An 18,810-nucleotide genomic window follows, 5' to 3' on the forward strand; every position below is an offset into this window, starting at 1 on the left:
TAATGTTATCATTCTAAAATATGTCAATATCTCAGCCAAGAGTGAATGCCATTCCCTCTGAAAATGGATAAAAGACAAGTTTCTGTTTCTCTTCAGACATTTGGTCTAAAATAAGAGTTGGAACATTCACTGCAGCAAATCATTCATCAAGCCCCGCACAGATTAGATGTAGTATTTTCTTTGGCTACACAACAGTAGTTAGGTCATATGGATTGATTTCACTTGTGTACGCCTCCGCCTGCTTGTACATGTTGCCTACAGAACAGAGATGGACCACAGATTCCACTGTGTGTCTGCCATTTCAGATGTTTTTAAGCACTGATTTGAATGAAACAGAACTTAATGATAATACTTTATCCTGGCCAAGTGGGTTTCTTGATTGTCAGGCCTGAGGTTTCATATAAATAGCGCTGGAAACTTTCCAGCAAGAATGGAAAAAGTGGTCAGGGCTCTAGGCAACTGGTTTCATTGTGCCTTTTTAACCCTTTGGAGCATGGAGCTGAGACAGATAAAATAAAAGACAAGGCTGGCAGGGAAGGAAAGAAAGAAGTGATTGAGAGCTGCAAATCATAATTTAAATAAAAGTAATCCATGTTTATGTGTCCACATAAAACTTTTTCCAAATAAGATGAACACACTACCTGTTTTTTTAGCATCACATATGGCAAGCAAACTCCAGGGACAATCCAGACATGACTGGAGGTCTTAAAGCTGCCAAGAAACTCAGCCTGTCTAACTTGCAAAGCAAGCTCAGACTGGGCATCGAGTTACTAAACAAGATGAATTCCCAACCTCTCAGAGGCACACAAAAGAAAAAAAAACGTGAGGGGAAGGAGGGAAGAGGAAGGAGGAGGGGGGCAACAAATTAAATCCAGTTAAATTGTTTTTCCATAGCCAGTGGGCTTGGCAAAGGACTCTCTCACACACACAAGATGTAAGATAAGTTGTAAAGACAAACCAGAAACAGTGTGGCTTCAGATGTAAGAGAATGCCTGGAATTTAACCCACTTTCCCATGTCCAACTGACACCGCGCCCACTGCCCTGCCCTGCAGCCCAGGATGTCCACACACAAACAGCCACCTTGGTTTGAAACACACAGGTGATTCCTCAGATAGACAAACATCTGTCTCTTTCAACACTTCCTTTTCTCTTCCCCTGTTACAGCTGTGATCAACTGCAGCCTTCTCAGATGTTTGGTATAGTGCATCAATAATCCAATGCCACACAGTCTCCTTCCTCTTCTCTCACTGTAAAACCTGGCATTGGGATCACAATGCAGTCATTGCAGAGGAAAGCTGCAGTTCTAGCCCAATTTGTAAGGCTAAGGCTAGCTAGCTATCAGACATATTTGGGTCATGTCTTCCCTCTTCGAGAGCTCCCAAGTCTAGGCTACAGCAGCTCCTTTACCTCTCCTTCTGCTGCTCTCCACCACAATACGGAGAAACCTCAGCTGAGCATCACTAGAGAAAAAGAAGCAGGGGGGAGGGGGGTAGTATATGGTATGGTCGGCCAGGAATAGCTTTCTGAACTAAAAAAGAGCTAAAGAGGTAAAGCAGGGACAGTATAGACAGTCCAGGTGGTAATGCTGTAAGGAGAAACAAGGACAAGTATCCCTGCTTTTGCGTCACATAAAACATGCTGAATATAACTGTGGAAAAATTTACACACACAAACACACCATGCATCACTTTTTCTATTTACATCTTTATAAAATGACAACAAATTATACATTCAGATCTGTTAAGTGGCAGCAGACATTGTAATAATCAAAACATTTATAAATAGTAGGTATATCTTTGTGGGGCCGCAGTCGGCCAAACCACACTGGTGTCAGTGTTCACTGATATTGAAGCACAGCTAGCCCCTCTCCACAGAGGTAAAGTACAGGTAATTGAGACAAACTGACTCATAGTCACTAAGAAGAGACTACTCGATCCTAGACACAAAATCGACTACAGCTGAAGCGAGCGGTATAGCACTATCCCTCCCTGCAGGCAGAACTGTTATTTTCTCTGAGTGGGTCTGGTGGGGCAATAAAATGATTCAAGGTTGGAGAGACACACAGGTAACCCTTAGGATTTAAAGTCCAACTGAAATCACATTGTCATATTTTCCTATTTTAGCTTTCAAAATCATGCTGGAGTGTTTTTAAATTAATTGGCAATATCTTTTTTTTTTTTTTTTTATAATTGGAGAATAATAAGTCTTTACAAATACATCTGAAATGCGCTGTTAGCCTCTAAGCAGGCATGCCGGTGTGTTTTTGATTGGCAGCTGAACAGGCAGGGGTATCCAGAGACAATGTAAACAAACCTGCATTGCTAATTGTAGCTTACAAGCAAAGGACAGATAGTGTTTCGTTGCAGTAGTATTGAAGAATAAGGATCTAAACCCACTAATGTTGACGTTTGTAGGTAAGCTGTCTATGTGCTACATTTACAGAGTGGATCTGTATGCTGTAGCAGGAAAAAAAGCAATTTAATTTCAGTTAGACTTTAAAACACACAAGGGGATATTTTACTAAGGAATTGCAACGCTTTTTTTGGCACTAATCTGAATCCTAAAATAACCCCAATATTTTTCCTTGTAAAGATCCGCATGGATTTTCATAACTCAATCACTGACCTTTTTGTTGAACTGACATCAGGCTATTTAACTCATATTTAGTATTCCATGTTCAGCTGCAGAAACACTTTTTGCATGTCAAAGCAGTCCAGTATCAGATCTTACTTTGTTGCACCTCAACTCAGATGGGCTCATTTACATCTTTAGTCTTAGTAAATACATTGTAAAATTGAAAAACGGCTGTGAATTTTGCTCCCCTGATGATAATTGTGACAAGTTTAGTAAATATCCTCCAGTGTTTTCATCCAGGTAATCTTTAACCTTTCAAAATAGACTTCACACATGTAACTATGTTCATGTGCCTGTACTGCAAGCCAAGAACTTGAAGCTGAGTTATACTTCAGGGTCAGTGTCATGTCTCTTAGCAGAGATTAAGTGGAAACAGTGGACTGAGAGCGGGACAGGCAGGAAGAATCTGAAAGAGAGAGACAGACAGAAGGAGGTAGAAACCTGAGTATACAGGCAGTGGGAAAAAGACAAAGTAAGAGAGCACAGAAAGTGACTGGGCCACACAATACAGTGTTGCTGTTGGGTCCCATGCCTCCTGTGCGCCCTTGCTCAATGTCCCTTCGTAAATCTAAGAAAACTGGGCACTGCTTTGCAGATATACATTTTCTTTGCTACTTTGTTTACACCTAGCCGGTCCTATCTGATTCTGGAGGAGAGAGGCCAAGGACACCAGCAAAGGGGACGATGATCTGTGACAGGCCATGAGAATCCTGCTGATTTCCAAACAGGAAGGACAGTCCACAATCAGGTGTTAAGAGTCACTGAAGATTAAGGCCTTCCTGAGGAAACAGAGCTCACCATCATGTCCCCGATATAACATCTGCATGAGAGAAAACACAACACAACATTTTGGTCTCTGTGTCCTTTCATCAGTGTTAGCCTATCATTAATCAATACTGGCATAGATTAAGTATTAAACAGTTTAAATAGTGAGTATGTAACTGTTGCTAAACAGCAGCTACTGTGTCCACAAGTGGCAATTACAGGATAATGGCACAATGAATTTTCCTTCATTATTTCTGTGACATACCAAATAGTCAGCAAAATGACTCAGTAATGTTGGTTACACAGCAACACAGCAGTTTGCTTATATTAACATTAGCCTTGTATGCTAAAGGTCATACCAGACCAGGTAAGGCTGCAGCAACAACACCCCTGAGCACAATGAAACGAAGGTGAACTTTTCATTTGTAAGAAGAATAATGTGTTATGGCTTCTTTTGAAAGTTATACAGTCTCGCATTAAAACTGCATTAATTCGTTTTTTGGCCACTTCAGGGCATAAGCTGAACTAGCTGAAAAGATGACACCAACATTTTATCACCTTGTAAAGTTGTTACGGCTAACATGTCAGCAAAAAGTGGCTTGTTCACACATCAAGAAGACACAAAGCAACTTCAGCATTTTATATTTTTATATATATATATATATATATATATATATATATATATATATATATATATATATATCTGTTTGGTCTCCATCTACTCCTGAGGAAAATATCTGGCCCTTCAGCTGCTAAATGCTCCACTATGTTCACCAGCTAGTCACTAACTTTGTCTCTCTGTTGTGAATATTTTTATCCACCGTAAACAGCTGCTTGCTGTAGCTGAAAATCAGGTTGATTAGAGCGGAGTTGTGGGCCATGCTGTGGGAGCTGAAAGATGCTAAAACGCTCTGTGGAGGTGAGGGGAACTGATGAGTCGGGATAATTCTCTGTGGGTTCACCACTACTAGCAACTAGGCAAGGGTTCTGATAGCCTGTTCATGTTGGATCCAGGCCCAGATTCGTTAAACTCCAACAAAAAAAATATCTTCTCAAACCTTTTTTATCTCTCCCTTCTATTTTTATTAGCAAAATGCAATGGAAAACATACATAGCAACCTCGTTTTTAGTTTTCCGTCACTATCGCTTAGTCCACTTTTAATCCTGATTAGTCCACTTCTTATCCAGAGATCTCTTCGGTGAATAGATATGAATTCAGCAAAAGAGAAGTGATCAAAAGGGAAGCTGAAAGCTGAACTCAGCTTCCAGTTTTATTGGAAGATTTGAGCATACAAGAAATTCTACATGGAGTGTGTCCCTGTAGCTGTTATTAAAAATAAATAGGGTGCAACATTGTGAAAGCAGATATAAATTAAAAATAGAGGTTACATCTACTCTCTGAATACATCTCTGACAGGTCTGTGATATGTGATTTGAAAACAATTAGAACAGAAATTGTTGATGTGGGTTTGAAACTGTAGAAGCCTGATGAGCAACAGAAACCTTCTTGTAAGCTGTTTATATCAGAATTAGAACATTGCAGACGGGAAGGAAGGAAGATGAGAGAAGATAACGGAGGACTGACACAAACTACTCATTCGGAGGAAAGCGCACACTGCTCATGTTTAAGTCATGCAAAGCAAACCTCGGGAACACCAATTCCCTCTTTAAAATATGCAGCGACAGAGCCAAGCAAGCAAGCCCCTTGTCTGACATCTCTCTTACATCCAAAATTTCCCTCTCCTCCCACCACAGCGCACATTTCCAAAAGTGCTGTGTGTGCACTCCCCTGCTCGCACACCCAGAAATGAAAAACCAAATAACTCTCTCGACTTATCAGACCAATTTTTTTTCTGCTTCTTCTTTCTCATTTACTCCTCTTTCTCCAATCTCACTTGCTCTTGCTGTCAAACAAAAAGGCCTTATGTAAAAAGGTGCTGAAGCCTCCATGTCTTCGGGCACATATTTACCCAACATGCACTTGAGGATTACAGTGCAAGGCCCCCTGCTGTAGAAGAGTCTGGGATAGGAGTACAGGCTTTCAAAGTCCCGCATGGGACAGAGGTGTGTGTGTGTGTTTATAGAGGGTTATAGAACAGATGTATCAGTAGATACAAATAACGCTCCACACCTCACTGGTGAATATTTTGTCCTGGTGTCAGACATGTTCATATAACTAACTGTACAAATAAACTGAGGAGCGGTAAGTACGGCTGCTGTTAAAAGTCCGGCTGCACTGCCAGTTTGACGGCATATCCGTTTATGTGCACGCTTGCCAGAGAGTTCACACGGGGAGAGGAGCTGTGCCACAGGAGCCAGCAGCAGCAGCAGCAGCAGCAGCCTCAGCAGGGAGAGCAGAGGGGACATGGAGGGAGCTGACTCAATGCCTCCCCGTCTCTATTCTCCCAGAACTCGTCTGTTTTTGCACTCGTAAACAAATACTGAGGGCAAATAAGAGCAACCCCAACCCCCTCCTCCCCCACTTCTCAGCCCTGCAATATGAACCACAGAATAAGAAACAAACAGGTCTGTCTCTCATGAGCGTTGCCGAGTTTCACCGCTATGTCAACAATAACAAAGAGAGCAGGCACAGACGGGAGAGGGAGACGTGGAAAACAGAGACGCTGAGGTGAATGTAAACGATAGGTAGAGGGGACTGTAACTGCTTTTTTCCCCCCTCTCACCACACATTTAAAGCTGCCATATTGTACATGACACAAATACACTAATATAATAAATGGGAGGAACAGGAACATATTTTTGGGGCAGCGATATTTGTTGACAGTGCAAAAGAAAAAGAAAAAAACAACTGTGCAATTTCCTGCAAAGAAGCACAGCTGTATATTTTCTGTTTCATGTCTCTCAGCGTTTCTGCAAATTTAAGAGTCAAATTGAACTTAAATACCTTGTTATAACATCTGGCATTGGTTTTAGGAACCCAAAAATGCTGGCTAATACAAACGTACAATCTTTTAAATTGAATGTAGCTACTTCCAATTACAAGAAAAAGAACAGAAAATGTAAGGTTTTTGGGCTTTCAAGCATGGGTCGCCATTACATAAATGTTTTGTAATGGCTTTATTCAGACATGACAGGATCATTACGGATAAAACTGTAAGTCCTGTGCAATATTTGGCACTTGGGGCGCAACAGGGAGCAGCGGCACTGCTAAAAAACAGCAGGGAGCTGAAAAAATGATGATATGAAGGGAAAAGGAGTCTTTTCACTTCTATTACAGGCTGCAAGATGCATCTTAAAACTTATTTTGTAGATGAAGCCTTAATTAATAACCTCTCTTATCGCAGGGAATCATTTTCCTCATTAATGTCATCATTTATTAGAGAATTCTGATGCCTCCTTTATAATGGCTGATGCGCTTGTCAAGACTTAAAAATGACAAGACATTAGGTTAGGACTCTCATTTAATTCCTATTTGCTCACATGCTGTATGCAACAGTTTCCTAGATACTGTAGTCATACTGTGCGCATGTAGGCATGGATGAAAATTGAAAATTTAGGGAGATTGATGGTCTGTTGATAATGTGGTTTTTCCGAGATTGTTTTTGTTTGTTTTGCCCCGCGCTTTGAAAAGTGAATGAGACCAGGTTTGACGTGAGAAAGGAACTCCTTGACAATTATGGTGTAATTGGCTCACTCGCACTATTCTGTGTTTTATTAAAGCTGCACTAATCAATATTTTCATATCAACAATGGAAAAAATGACTATGCGTAATGTGAAAGATGTTGGTCATAGTGTTGAACCCACAGAAAATTATAACCATACTTTGCAGTTAACCTCAGCTCTATGGAGCATACGCTCAGCTTATTGTTATGGTTTTACAGCTGCTCTCATCAACCTTGTTTTCAGCAGCTGTTCCCAACAAAAAAACACTGATAAACCTACTGTACACTACCTGCCAAGCAGCAAGCAACAACAACTAGCTGGAGAACTTAGTGGAGCATATAGCAGCTAAAGGGCCAGATATTTAGATATTTTAAAAAATCATTAATGTAGATTTATGATGCATATATTTTGTATAAGAAGAAGTGTACACATTTTTTACATCATTCTTACGAAGTGGGAATAATATGCACATTTAATAACTCTTTTTGAACACTGACCTTGTGCATGCTGAAGCCTTTCTATTATTGTTACCATATTCAATTCAGAATGGGTCTGCGCTGTAAATGTTACAGTAATATTAGCTGTTCCAACCTATTAAGACCGCTGTTGTTATACAGAGAAGTGACACAGCTGCTTATTCAAACATGAGAGTAACATTGTAGATGGCCAACAATACATTTACATAACAGAGTGCAGGTCTGAAAGGGGCTAAAGAAACATGATGTTCACTTTAGGTTAGTAACACAGAAATGATGAAAAAAAGAAAAACATAGCTGGTATTTTGCATTGACTTTAGATATCCTCAGATATCATGAGTCTCAATAAAACTACATTTAAAGTTGCTCAAAAAGTTTAGCTTAAGGGATGATTAACCTTTAAAACACAGTGAATGATTCAAGACCTCAAATTACACTTGTTAAGACAAGCCTCAGGTCTACAAAATTAAAGATGTCTGATGTTTTATGGCCCTGCAGACACCTGCTATGTGTATGACAGTGTACTGTAAGTGATTGCATGCGTTTCTGTTTTTGTGTGTCCGTCTCCAAGGTTCCCTCACCCCACTGACCTAGGGCTCCCTTTCTGAAGACACATCACCCTCTGCCCCACTGCTAGCGTTGGGGTCCTGTCGGGAACGTAGGGTGCCTTTCTCCCTGCCCGACTCCGAGGGGCCCTTGGAGCGAGTCTTCTCCTTCCTCTGCTGCTGCTTCTCCTGCTTTGACAGCTGAGGAAACACAAGAAAAAGGAAGATTTGGCTCATGAATAAATTCTTCATCTACGGTTTCTTTTATGGGCCCTTAACATGTATAACCATGTCAAAGGAAATGACAAAAACAGTTATCTAAAGGACACATGTTGTGAATAATACATAGAAAAGATTGGTTTCTGCCCTAAAATTGCCCTTCAGAAAGTGCCCCAGTTTACATTCAACATGCCTCTTCTACTTCAACGAGTCCTTTTTTTTTCCTGAGAGCATGCCTGAACATGATGCATCCAGCTGTGAGTTTTATGTGTCATCTCTGAAAAATGGTGGGCCTAGAAAGAAGCCCCTGCTCTTTGATTGTGAGTGCCACCAAAAAAATGATATTCGACACTGATGTTGCCAAAACGATCCCTGTTACCTAAGACCCCTTTGGAAGCACCAATATATCTCAGAAATACTTTCATAGCCATTCATGTTTTTGGCTTTAACATAATTTATATTGGTTGCACTGAAAGAGAAAAAGAGAACTGTGAAGAGAAAGGTCTGATGTCCATTTCCTACTCATCATATACATAACAGGTATCTAAAGGGGAGCTCCAACGATATTACACATCAAAGTCTGTTTACAGGTGTTGGGGAGTACTACTACATATGTGAAAAAAGTAGTATAAAGCCTTTTGAGGCTCCACAGGGAGCTGCGTGAAATCTGATAAATTACCTCAAGTGATGTCACTTGTCAGCCTCGGTTGGGGCTGAAAACTACAAGTTTGAAATTGAAAAAAAAACTGGGGGTGTGGAGTTAGAAAGAAGTGAGGCTACCATACGTCTGTAGCCCCGCTCCTCATCTCTGCTTCAGGCTAGGAGCTCAAGGCTAATTTAGCTGCCACTAGCACAACACACCCAGTCCAGTGAATTGAGTCGAGTTGCACCGTGGGTAATGAAAGCGCCAGATTTTGAAAAGAGAAAAGAATGCTTGGAATAAAAATGAAGACATCCTTAGTTCTGCTGCGTCCAATTTGACATATTTTTTAAACTGTCCATTGTGAGTCTAACAATTTTATGGGAGCACAACGCTAAAATCAGTGGAGTATTCTCTTAAAGGCCCTGAAAATCTAGTTCAACAGCCACTTACTATGAGCGATGTTGTGCTAGATGAGCACAACATTTCCTGCCAAAGTTAGAAGGGTTTTGGAAATTGTCCTTGAGGGGTTTCTGTATTTGTGTTTTTCTCTGTGCTCTCCTCACTGGTTTGAGGTGGGCAGGGTTCAGTTGGAAAAAGGTGATGTCACAAATGTCCATGCAAACCACACACACACAGTCCTGGTGAATCAGATTAGTTGAGTTTTTGAGTGTTAGACTCTTAATAAATAATATCTATGTATATTTTTTACGAACGTAAACTTAAATTGTTGCTTGTTTAATCATGAATATTTAATGCTTTGAAAAATGTTTAAGATTTGAAATCCAGTTTTCAGGGGCTTTAACTATAAAAAATAATGTGTGCGACATTCACATTTTCAGTGTGAGTCTTTGCTTTTTCTTCAAGTTAATCTGTTCAATATATATTACAAGAAACATCATCTATGACTGAGCTACAGCTGAAACGTTAACAGTTTAGGTCTCTGGTGGCTCAGTGGGCTGAGGCGCAAAACCATGACCATGCTGCATCATGACTTGCAGATCATGACCTTTGCAGTATGTTCAGTATTCACTCACAGCTCCCAACATGCATGCAAATTAGTACAATTAATTAAATGAAGAAGCAAGAACGCTTCAACGTCAAAGACAAGCACTCTACATCTGACACGACCACTTCTATTCCATTCTCATTTGGAGCTATTCCGAGATGTCATATGACCACTTCAATGAGTCTATTGTTGTGATGGCCTGCACTGCCATCACAGTGCCACTCAGCACGACTAGTCACTACTCCTATCGAACCCACTCCCCCTCCTTCTTTCTCATTGTATTCTTCACAGTCCATAAAACACCACAACAGTAAAGATGAAGTAAGTATGCTACCCGTCATCTGAAAAAGGCCTGTAAACACCAGATGTTAAAACTTTTATGACTGCCGGGGAAATATTTATGAACTAAATGTCATGTTAAAAATCCAAAGCATTGCATAACACATTACATTATTCAAAGAGTGAGTCAAAGATATAAAAAAAAAATCTGTGTTATTCCCATTTGAACCCATTAACATGCTGTAGTATCAAACTAGGCCTACCGTCTTGTTGATGTTGTTGATATAAAATCTGGCACATAAAAGCCCGGGGGAGTCACATACCTTCAACATCATACTTGACAGTTTCTTTCTTTGCCATAAAGCAATCATCACTTCAAACTCTGATATTAAGACCACATTCAAACCCAAAACAGCAAACTACAACCAGATAAAAACCTGACCTAACATGATCAAACATTACATATACTGGGTTTCAGCCCAGAGCCCAAAACAACAAAACAAAATGCACAAACAGTCAGGTGAACAAACAGAAAAAAACTCAGCGCCCCTGTGCTATCGACCCCAGCCGTTCAGCATCCCAAAAAGAACATCCAAACGGGATGATTTTCATTGCTCTGGATAACACCATTGTTTGCTGGCCGCTTGACCCTGTGGTGGACTAAATCCCTGATTCATGGAAAGAAAGGAACAGTGTCTGTTGGCCATTGCTTCATTTCCCCCCGTGCCAAGCTTAGCCTATTGGCTGGCCTTTTATCCCTCATGTTCAGCCTTGGCTTTGGCTCCTCAGCCCCCACAGCAAAACATCCCAAACAGACAAGATTAAAATTCTGAGGACTGCTTAATATCCCTCCCTTTGGGCCAGAGAGCCAAGCCCACCAAGGGGAGAGCAGCCAAAGCCGGCCCATAGCCAAAGCATAAGGACGTTGGCCGGCTTCCACAGAAGTGGCCAGAATTGATTCAGGAAGACGGATAGAGTAACTTCTTTCAAATGTGTGGAATAAGAGGGTGAGAGAGGTGTATCAGAGGGTCACAAGTATTTATATTTCGTTTGCATGGTTTAATATCTCTATTACTTAGCTTATGGCTTTTATACTGTTGTTCAGTGTTACTAAAATTCAGGTATTTATGATGGTTTATTCAAAAACATATGTAGGGCTGCAACTAATCACATTATTTTGGTTTGGTATTTCTAATGAATCAACAAACATATCAGATACTTGCAAAAATATAACCAAATCACCAAACTAAACAAACAGAGAATGCAGATTTTCATCATTGATTAATCCAGAAGGTCCCACATGAAGGAGCAGGGGGGAGGCAGAGCCGTAGCAAGCCAAGCACACACGACCAAGGGAAAAAATATTGCGTGAAGCTTACACCTGCAATGACAGATTTTGGCCACTAGGGGGCAGCAGAAACAAGTTGTGAACACAACACTGACATATTAGCACCTTTTAAGTTGATATGGAGAACTTGTTAGCGAACAGCAGTTACTCCAAATTATCATCCATTTGGAGACATGTTTCTGGCAACCTGATGAATATAAATCCTATATTCACTCTCTTCTACCTCTGTTTTTGCTCTCTACAAACTCCTGAGAACAATATCTGTCTCTTTATCTGCTAAATGCTCCACTATGTTCACCAGCTAGTCGCTAACTGTGTCTGTTTGCTGTTTGGTGCTGAGCAGCTAGTGCACAGTGGGTTTTTAGAGTTTTTCAGCTGAAAATGATGCTATGAGAGTGCTGAGAGTGAACCAAAACAGTAAAGTTGTAGCCAGACAGCTAAACAATGAGCTGAAACTCGCTATAAAGCTCCGTAAAGCCGAGTGGAGCTGCAGAGTTGCTGATGATTCTCTGTAGCTTCATTACTACAAGCGACACGTCTCACATTACATACTGTCATTTGATACACTGTTATTAGATAAAATGTTGATTATAGCTGCTTTAATTTTAATAGATCTTTTTTACAACTGATGTTTTGACTTGTCAAACAGGTGAAACTAATAACATTATTCATTCCTGTTTTGCATTGCATTCATTTCTGGAAAAAGGCCATCATTAATGTTATTTCCACCTGTGGTTCTCCTGTTTATCTAGCCCTAAAGCTATCAAGATTCAGGTTAGCAATGGATTCATGCAGAAAGCAAACAAAATATAAAGTATGATAGGGAAGAAAAGGAAAAACAATGAAAAACAGTTGAGTTCAAACTGTATGAAGACGCCAGTCTTGCTCTTGAGTTCACTGTGAGTGTAGCAGGAGAGCCTTCTGTCTTGAGTCTAAAACCTGGCAGTTTGGTTAATGTTTTTCATTTGCACAACAGAAACTAATTAAACTAATGCGGTTACTCGTTGATTAAAAAGCAGTTTTTTTGGCTTCCAAAGGACATAATGACTGGAAAAATTTTGGGAACCACTGAATAAATCTATCAATATTTTTTTTTAAATTCATTAATTAATGGTTTGATTTTATAAAATGGAAAAAAATAGATAAAGATACCCATCATTACTGTTGGGTAATATAATATAAACCTTTACATTTAACAAAGGAAGCCAAACTTCTAAAACTGCTGTACAAGAACGTTACTTCAATGTAAATAGTCGAAAATTCTCAAAATTTTGCTTAAATAAGGAAATGTCTAAGTCTACATACAAATCTGAACAGACAGTCAATGCCAACTCCAACATACAAAACATTTGATTTCCAACCCTGTCTATCATAACTTCCTAAAGCCCACAATGACATCAAATCACCTAATCTGTTAATTGACTATTCATTTCAGCAACACACACAGATATTCTTTACCCCAAAAGAACCAAGAACATAAAAACCTGTCTCGTAGTCAAAGCTGCCACTCAGCATGTACCGCAATTGAGATATTAACCCTTTCTGACCTTATAGTACAGCTTTAGTATGGAGAAATCCATTAGGAAGGAGGCGTCCTGGTTTGACCCTGGTTTTCTGTGACATACAGCATTATGAAGGGAGCAGAGAGCAAAAAAACCATGCTGGTAGAGGCCTGACTGGCTCCCACAGGGACAGGTACTGCAGAGGGTGAGCATCAAGTGGCAACAGTGAGCTTCCCAAAGCCTGTGCATGTGGGCTTGTGCTGCCAATCATCTGAAGCCCACACACAACACCCTGTCACGCACACACATATAGACAAACACTTGACAAAGCCAAATCTGGGTGCTTTCAGCTTCGCCATGGGGGTGTCTGAGTGAGAACACTGTGAATCAGTTGCGCTCCACAAGGCCATAGAAGAGGTGACAATGGCAGATGTCAATCCTGGCAAGGATGTGATTGTTGATGTCTGGGTTTTTCAAGTTATTTTTTATCTAAGTTTCCACGTACAACTTAAGAAAGTCATTGTATCATCACAATATTTAGCATGTAGTAGTTTATGATCTAAGGGTTAAATATACAAGTGGTGTGTGTGTGTGTGTGTGCACTTGCTAAGAAGTAGTTTGACAGTACTGAGCACTGTATGTACAGTTGAAGAGATACTTAAATAAGCATGTTCCACCCAACAACCTCCCCTGTTAACTTAACTTATCATTTCAAATCTAACGCAGTTAAGTTAGTATTTCCAGGAAATGTAAGGAGTGGTCTTGAAATTCTTTTAAAGCTGCATTAATTGCTTTTTGGTCACTTGGGGGCAGCAGAACAAGCTGTTCAAGACAACATTAACAAATTATGACCTTATAATGTTGGTATGGAAAACATTTTAGTAAATACTGTTATTGCCTATTTACATATCCAACAGATAAGGAGCGACATTACTTTGGAGTTGTGTTTCTGTCCATCTGACAAAGTCAAGTATTCACTCTTCTTTTAGTTCTGTTTTGGTCTCTATCAACTTCTGAGAAAAATATCTGGCTGTTAAGCAGCTAGTTGCTAACTGTGTCTGTTTGCTGTTTGAAGCTGGGCAGGTAATGTACAGCAGGTGTATCAGAGGTTTTTCTGTGAAAACAGTAGGTGGTGGTGGTGTACTGGGGTGCATTATAATGAAAAGTGTTCCTAATAGTTTGTCCACTCCATTAACATACATGAGGAGGGCAAAATAGTAGGAACACTTTTCAATATAATGCACTCCAGTTCACCACCACCACCCACTGCGACCTCAATAATAAACATAAGGTAGAATTATCACCTTTCTGACGATGTCAACAAAGACTGAAAATGTATTAGCTTCATAAAAGTAAAATTTATGTTACTGTTATATTGGATAGCATTGATTGCACAGGTGTTCCTAATAAAGTAGTATTTTAGACTTATTTTTCATCTGTGAAACATCCTGCTCTGTACACATCTTGGGGATAACTCTTTGATAATCAAATGAAAAGAAAGTCTTATTAAACTATGAAATTTCAATAATGGTAAATCCACCATTTGTCCACTCTGTAACTTACAGTATCATTTACACCTAAATAGACATTACACAATTGAGGTCAGAGATGGCAGAAAGCACAATATTTTTTTAACACAACAGAAGAGCAAATATCACCATCTAGTGGCTAAAAATCAGTAATAAAATGACTCCTTGAAAAGTGGGATCAGAATGACAATTCATACAGCATATAATAATCAGGCAGAGAGCTGCAGCTAATTTCTCATGTTTGTAAGAAAGTACAGAATTTCACACACTAGCTTTGAAGTATAGCTTGATACTCTCCAGTACCTGTTTGGGGTCTGTGGGACCTGTAGGTGATGACAGTTCAATGGTAACAGGTCCGTCGTTTTGAATCTGGACCTGCATGTAGGCTCCAAACTCCCCATCTAGAAACACAAGACAAAACAAAAAGACGCTTTACAAAACATAAAGAATTAGCACTCAAATCAAAACCCAAAGAAATTAGATCGACCCATCTAAATGACACCACATTTTAATATTAAAAACCAGTAAACAGAATTTCTTCGGCATTGGCATTAGATGTTTATGAGGATGTAGGATAATGTAGAGTCTTGAGACATTGGGGACAAAAGATGAAGGGGCTGTAGGAGGACAGGAAGTTTCAACTTAAATGTTCTCCTTTCTTCCACTGGGTCTGCGAGATTAATGACACCATCTGCACAATGAAGCTATGGGCCGTGGTGGAAAAGCGCTGCATCATCATTTTCCTCTCTGGAGGGGGGGACTAATTAAGAAGCCTTATGCCTCCCTTGCTGGGACAAGGTGTTCTCCGCACCTGCTCCCCGGTGGGCTGACCCAATTCACTGCCACCGTCACCGCCACGGCGTCACAGCACTGATAATCCACAACTCCCACCCGCAAAACTGCCATAACCTTACACTGAGATGGGAGTACAGGCAATTAAATAGCAGGGGGACAGGCCCACTGATCCAAACTTATAAGTAAGTGGCGATAACAGTGAGCCTCAACACTTTTCTTTTTAATTAGCTTGGAAACAAGTAGCTGTGAACTACCCATCATCTTGTCCTGTGGCCTCCTGGGATTCTATTCAAACTGGCCTCAGTTTGACTTCCACATATTCTGATTATTTTTCTTCTCTTATTTCACAAAATCTGTCATCTTCTCAAGAACAAAAAATAACTGTCAGCTAGTGTATCTGACCTGTCTGACATTAGAATTTTTTTTAGTAATAACTGCAAAAAGGAAATTCTGACAAAAAGCTACATGAATAAAGCGTTTTATTGACACTGACTCTAAGGCTGTATTCAGACCAAATCAGGCAGTGCGACGTTCAGCCGCAGGGTCGAGCGGAGGTGTGGTGGGGGGTTGTGGGCATGTTTATTTGTGCTCTAGAACGTAACCCTGTGAAACAATCACAAAATAACATTTTATTGATCTGATTCACCGGCTTTCTTGTTACCAGCACCCCCTCTCTTCATTCACTCTCTAGCCAGCTCGACCACAGCTTTTTTAAAATGAGTCAAGAACCTGACAGCAAAGTCTAACTTTATTTTTAACGTTATCATATGAAGATAAATGCACTCCCCTCATCCTTGTAACGTCTTTGTACTCCCTCATGGCAGAGTTTACTACTCTGATCAGTCTGATCTCCAGCTGTGATTGGCCACCGTAGCCTTCAGCCGCAGTGACATCAGCTTGCGTTTTTCCAAAAGTTGACTCTGGTTCAACTTTCCGGCCGCGGTCCAGTGCGGTGCCGCAGCGGCCAAAACAGCCGCAGCCGAAACACACTATCCCCATTCAAATGAATGGGAGGACTGGCGTTTTCGCCGCACCGCCTGATTTGGTCTAAATACAGCCTAAGGTGCAACAGCAGTAAAAACATATCACTATAGGACTACAAATCACACAGTGAAGACGGCTGTATCATCAGTTCACCCACCTTTAATGAGCTCAGGCTTGTAGGCACTCCTCATGTTCTCCAGGATGCTGTTATAGAAAGGCTGGGCCAACTCCGCAGGCATGGCTGCGTGAAAGTCTGGCTTGTTGCCCTTCAGTATGCACTGCAGGGTGAACTGGCTCACACACAGCACCTCAAATTCCCGGTCCATGACACTTTTGCTCCATGCTCGTCCGTTCTCGTCTTCGAACAGCCTCAGGTTCAGGATCTTGCGTACTCTGAAAACACGGGGGTAAAAGCAGAGAGAACTCAGATCTGTGAGCCTGAACTTCAAGGAATCAGCCTTCTGTCTGTACCAGGCTCATGACAATCACTGATCAATCTGGTCAATACTGGCAGAGAGCTTATTAGCCTTATTTGAAAGGACAACACTGGAGTTTTGCATTTTATCCCTACAAATGATGTGTAATTTACACTTATGCTGGTGATTTTCAAATGCATGCAATAAAGTCTTATCATGTTTTGGTGTATTTTTCCAACTAGTCCAAGCAATCTATTGATTTCAGTTGCTTGAATTGTGTGGTATGCATTATTTCAGATTCAAGATTTGAAGGTTTTATTTGTTACATGCTCACACAATATGTTCAGACTAATGCAGGGTGGCGTACTCGTGAGGCTGTGCTAAAAAGGCTGGCACGCAATAGAGAATAATAATTTGAATAAGAGTAAAAATTTGACTAGACAAAGAAATATAAAAGATAAAAATTAAAGATGATAAAAATGCAAATATTAGGTTTTTTTTAATTATGCGGATTGCCTGTAGTTGATCTATTCATTTAACTGTTCACTTACAGTTTTTGTAAATTGTATTTCCTAATACAAAAGGTCTAAATACTTTTTCAAAGCCCTCGCCAGACTGCTAGAAATAACACTCAGCAGGGAAATGCTGAGGCCTTTTCACTTTGCTGTCTGACGAGTAGTTATATTTAAACCCTTTGAGTCTAAAAATACTAGAATCAGCTCAAAGAATAACCACCATACGCAAGTTTCTAATTGTAGACTGAATGACCACAGTGTCCTCATGGTAGCTATGGTCCTGGATGGTTTATGTTATTAGGATAAAACATACAAACCCTCTTACGGTACATGATGGTTTGAAAGTAGAAACGCATTATGTTTTGGAAAATTGTTGGTATACTATTTTTCAGTTAAACATCCATAACACAAGCTCATTTTTCTGACACAATTGTTCAAATCCAGTCAGAGTGGTGTTTCTGATGCTGAAGGTCCCTCCTACACACACTCACATGTAGTCAGCATCCCTCTGGGTGTCCTCCATAGATATACCCAGCAGCACACACAGTCCTCGTCCTATTGAACTGATCTGCTCTTCTCCCACTGCAGGAAAACAGGAAAATGTTGAGTGAGTGAAACACTGCTGCTGCTGTCATTCAGTGATAAGCAGCCAATGCTGACAGGTGACAGACTGAATGACATCACTGTGTGTGTAGAGAGCAGCCAGCAGATAGGACTGTCATTCAGCTGTCAGTACCACCGACTTCCAAAGGACACATTCATTCTGACTGCAGTGATATAATATTTACTGGTTTCATCCCCCGAGCTTGAACGTCCTGCTAGCAGTGTTGTGCCTGGACTCTAATGCTAACCTAACCTAGCTAGGTTAGCTAACATGCATGGCACACGTCAGTAAGATAAGAAAGCTACAAGCTTCGGTTAAGCGACACTATCAAAGGTGTCTAAGCATGGAAGCTTCGCCCTGTTTAAAATAGCCGCTTACCTGTCACAGACGCCCTGTTCACCCTCTGAATGATAGCCCTCATTGTTGTAGTTGTGTTGGTCAGAACCACGCATGTAGAGTAAAACCAACTTCCGACACTACCCACAGTGTGGACGGGATGTTGTCGCCCTCTGGCGGCTGAATGTCACAACACACATCCTCTGCTTCTTCCGGAGGTTTGCTAAAACAACAATATTTTACAGTGGTGCTAAAAATAACTAAGTAGACTTAAGTAGTAAGTAAGTACTGTTCTGAGGTACTTGTATTTTAATTGGGTTTTTAATTTTATACTTGCTTTTTTCTCTACTACATTTACAGCTATACTGGTTACTAAGCTTTAAGAAAACTAGCATATAACATATGGTGTATTGTTATAGAATGAATTAAAATTGTTAATGCAACAATATAATATTCTGATAGCATTTCAATAATATATAATTATACAATTTCATGCAGGCAATTTTTCCCACACAGTGAGCACTTTAACTTTAGCAATTTGATTATATTTTCCTGATAGGCTACTACATGCAAACTTTTAAAAGTAAA

At 40.3% G+C, this 18,810-nt stretch overlaps 1 protein-coding gene across 2 annotated transcripts; it reads right to left on the reverse strand.

Annotated features, from left to right (window-relative positions):
• Positions 1 to 1,685: 1,685 nt before the first annotated feature.
• On the reverse strand, positions 1,686 to 18,394 carry dtd1 (D-aminoacyl-tRNA deacylase 1). 2 transcript variants are annotated; one of them, XM_067584370.1, is made up of 6 exons: positions 18,265 to 18,394; positions 17,774 to 17,864; positions 16,509 to 16,744; positions 14,876 to 14,973; positions 8,092 to 8,247; positions 1,686 to 3,455 (listed from the first exon to the last, which is right to left on the reverse strand). In XM_067584370.1, the coding sequence occupies exons 1-5, from the start codon at positions 18,305 to 18,307 to the stop codon at positions 8,092 to 8,094; spliced, it is 624 nt and encodes a 207-aa protein (XP_067440471.1). In that variant the 5' UTR covers positions 18,308 to 18,394; the 3' UTR covers positions 1,686 to 3,455. The 2 variants fall into 2 exon arrangements, with proteins under 2 accessions (XP_067440471.1, XP_067440472.1); XM_067584371.1 differs by having other exon boundaries at positions 8,083 to 8,247.
• Between the last annotated feature and the right edge of the window lie 416 nt (positions 18,395 to 18,810).

This window comes from Thunnus thynnus, chromosome 3 (assembly GCF_963924715.1).
Source record: "Thunnus thynnus chromosome 3, fThuThy2.1, whole genome shotgun sequence".
Classification (NCBI taxonomy): domain Eukaryota; kingdom Metazoa; phylum Chordata; class Actinopteri; order Scombriformes; family Scombridae; genus Thunnus; species Thunnus thynnus.

Excerpts from the sequence above, each read along its gene's own strand:
- dtd1 (XM_067584370.1), bottom strand. The coding sequence starts at position 18,307 with ATGAGGGCTATCATTCAGAGGGTGAACAGGGCGTCTGTGACAG. Across the intron at positions 17,865-18,264 it reads GAACAGGGCGTCTGTGACAG|TGGGAGAAGAGCAGATCAGT; the intron begins GTAAGCGGCTAT and ends GTTTTCCTGCAG. Across the intron at positions 14,974-16,508 it reads CAAGCCTGAGCTCATTAAAG|ATGGGGAGTTTGGAGCCTAC; the intron begins GTGGGTGAACTG and ends TTGTGTTTCTAG.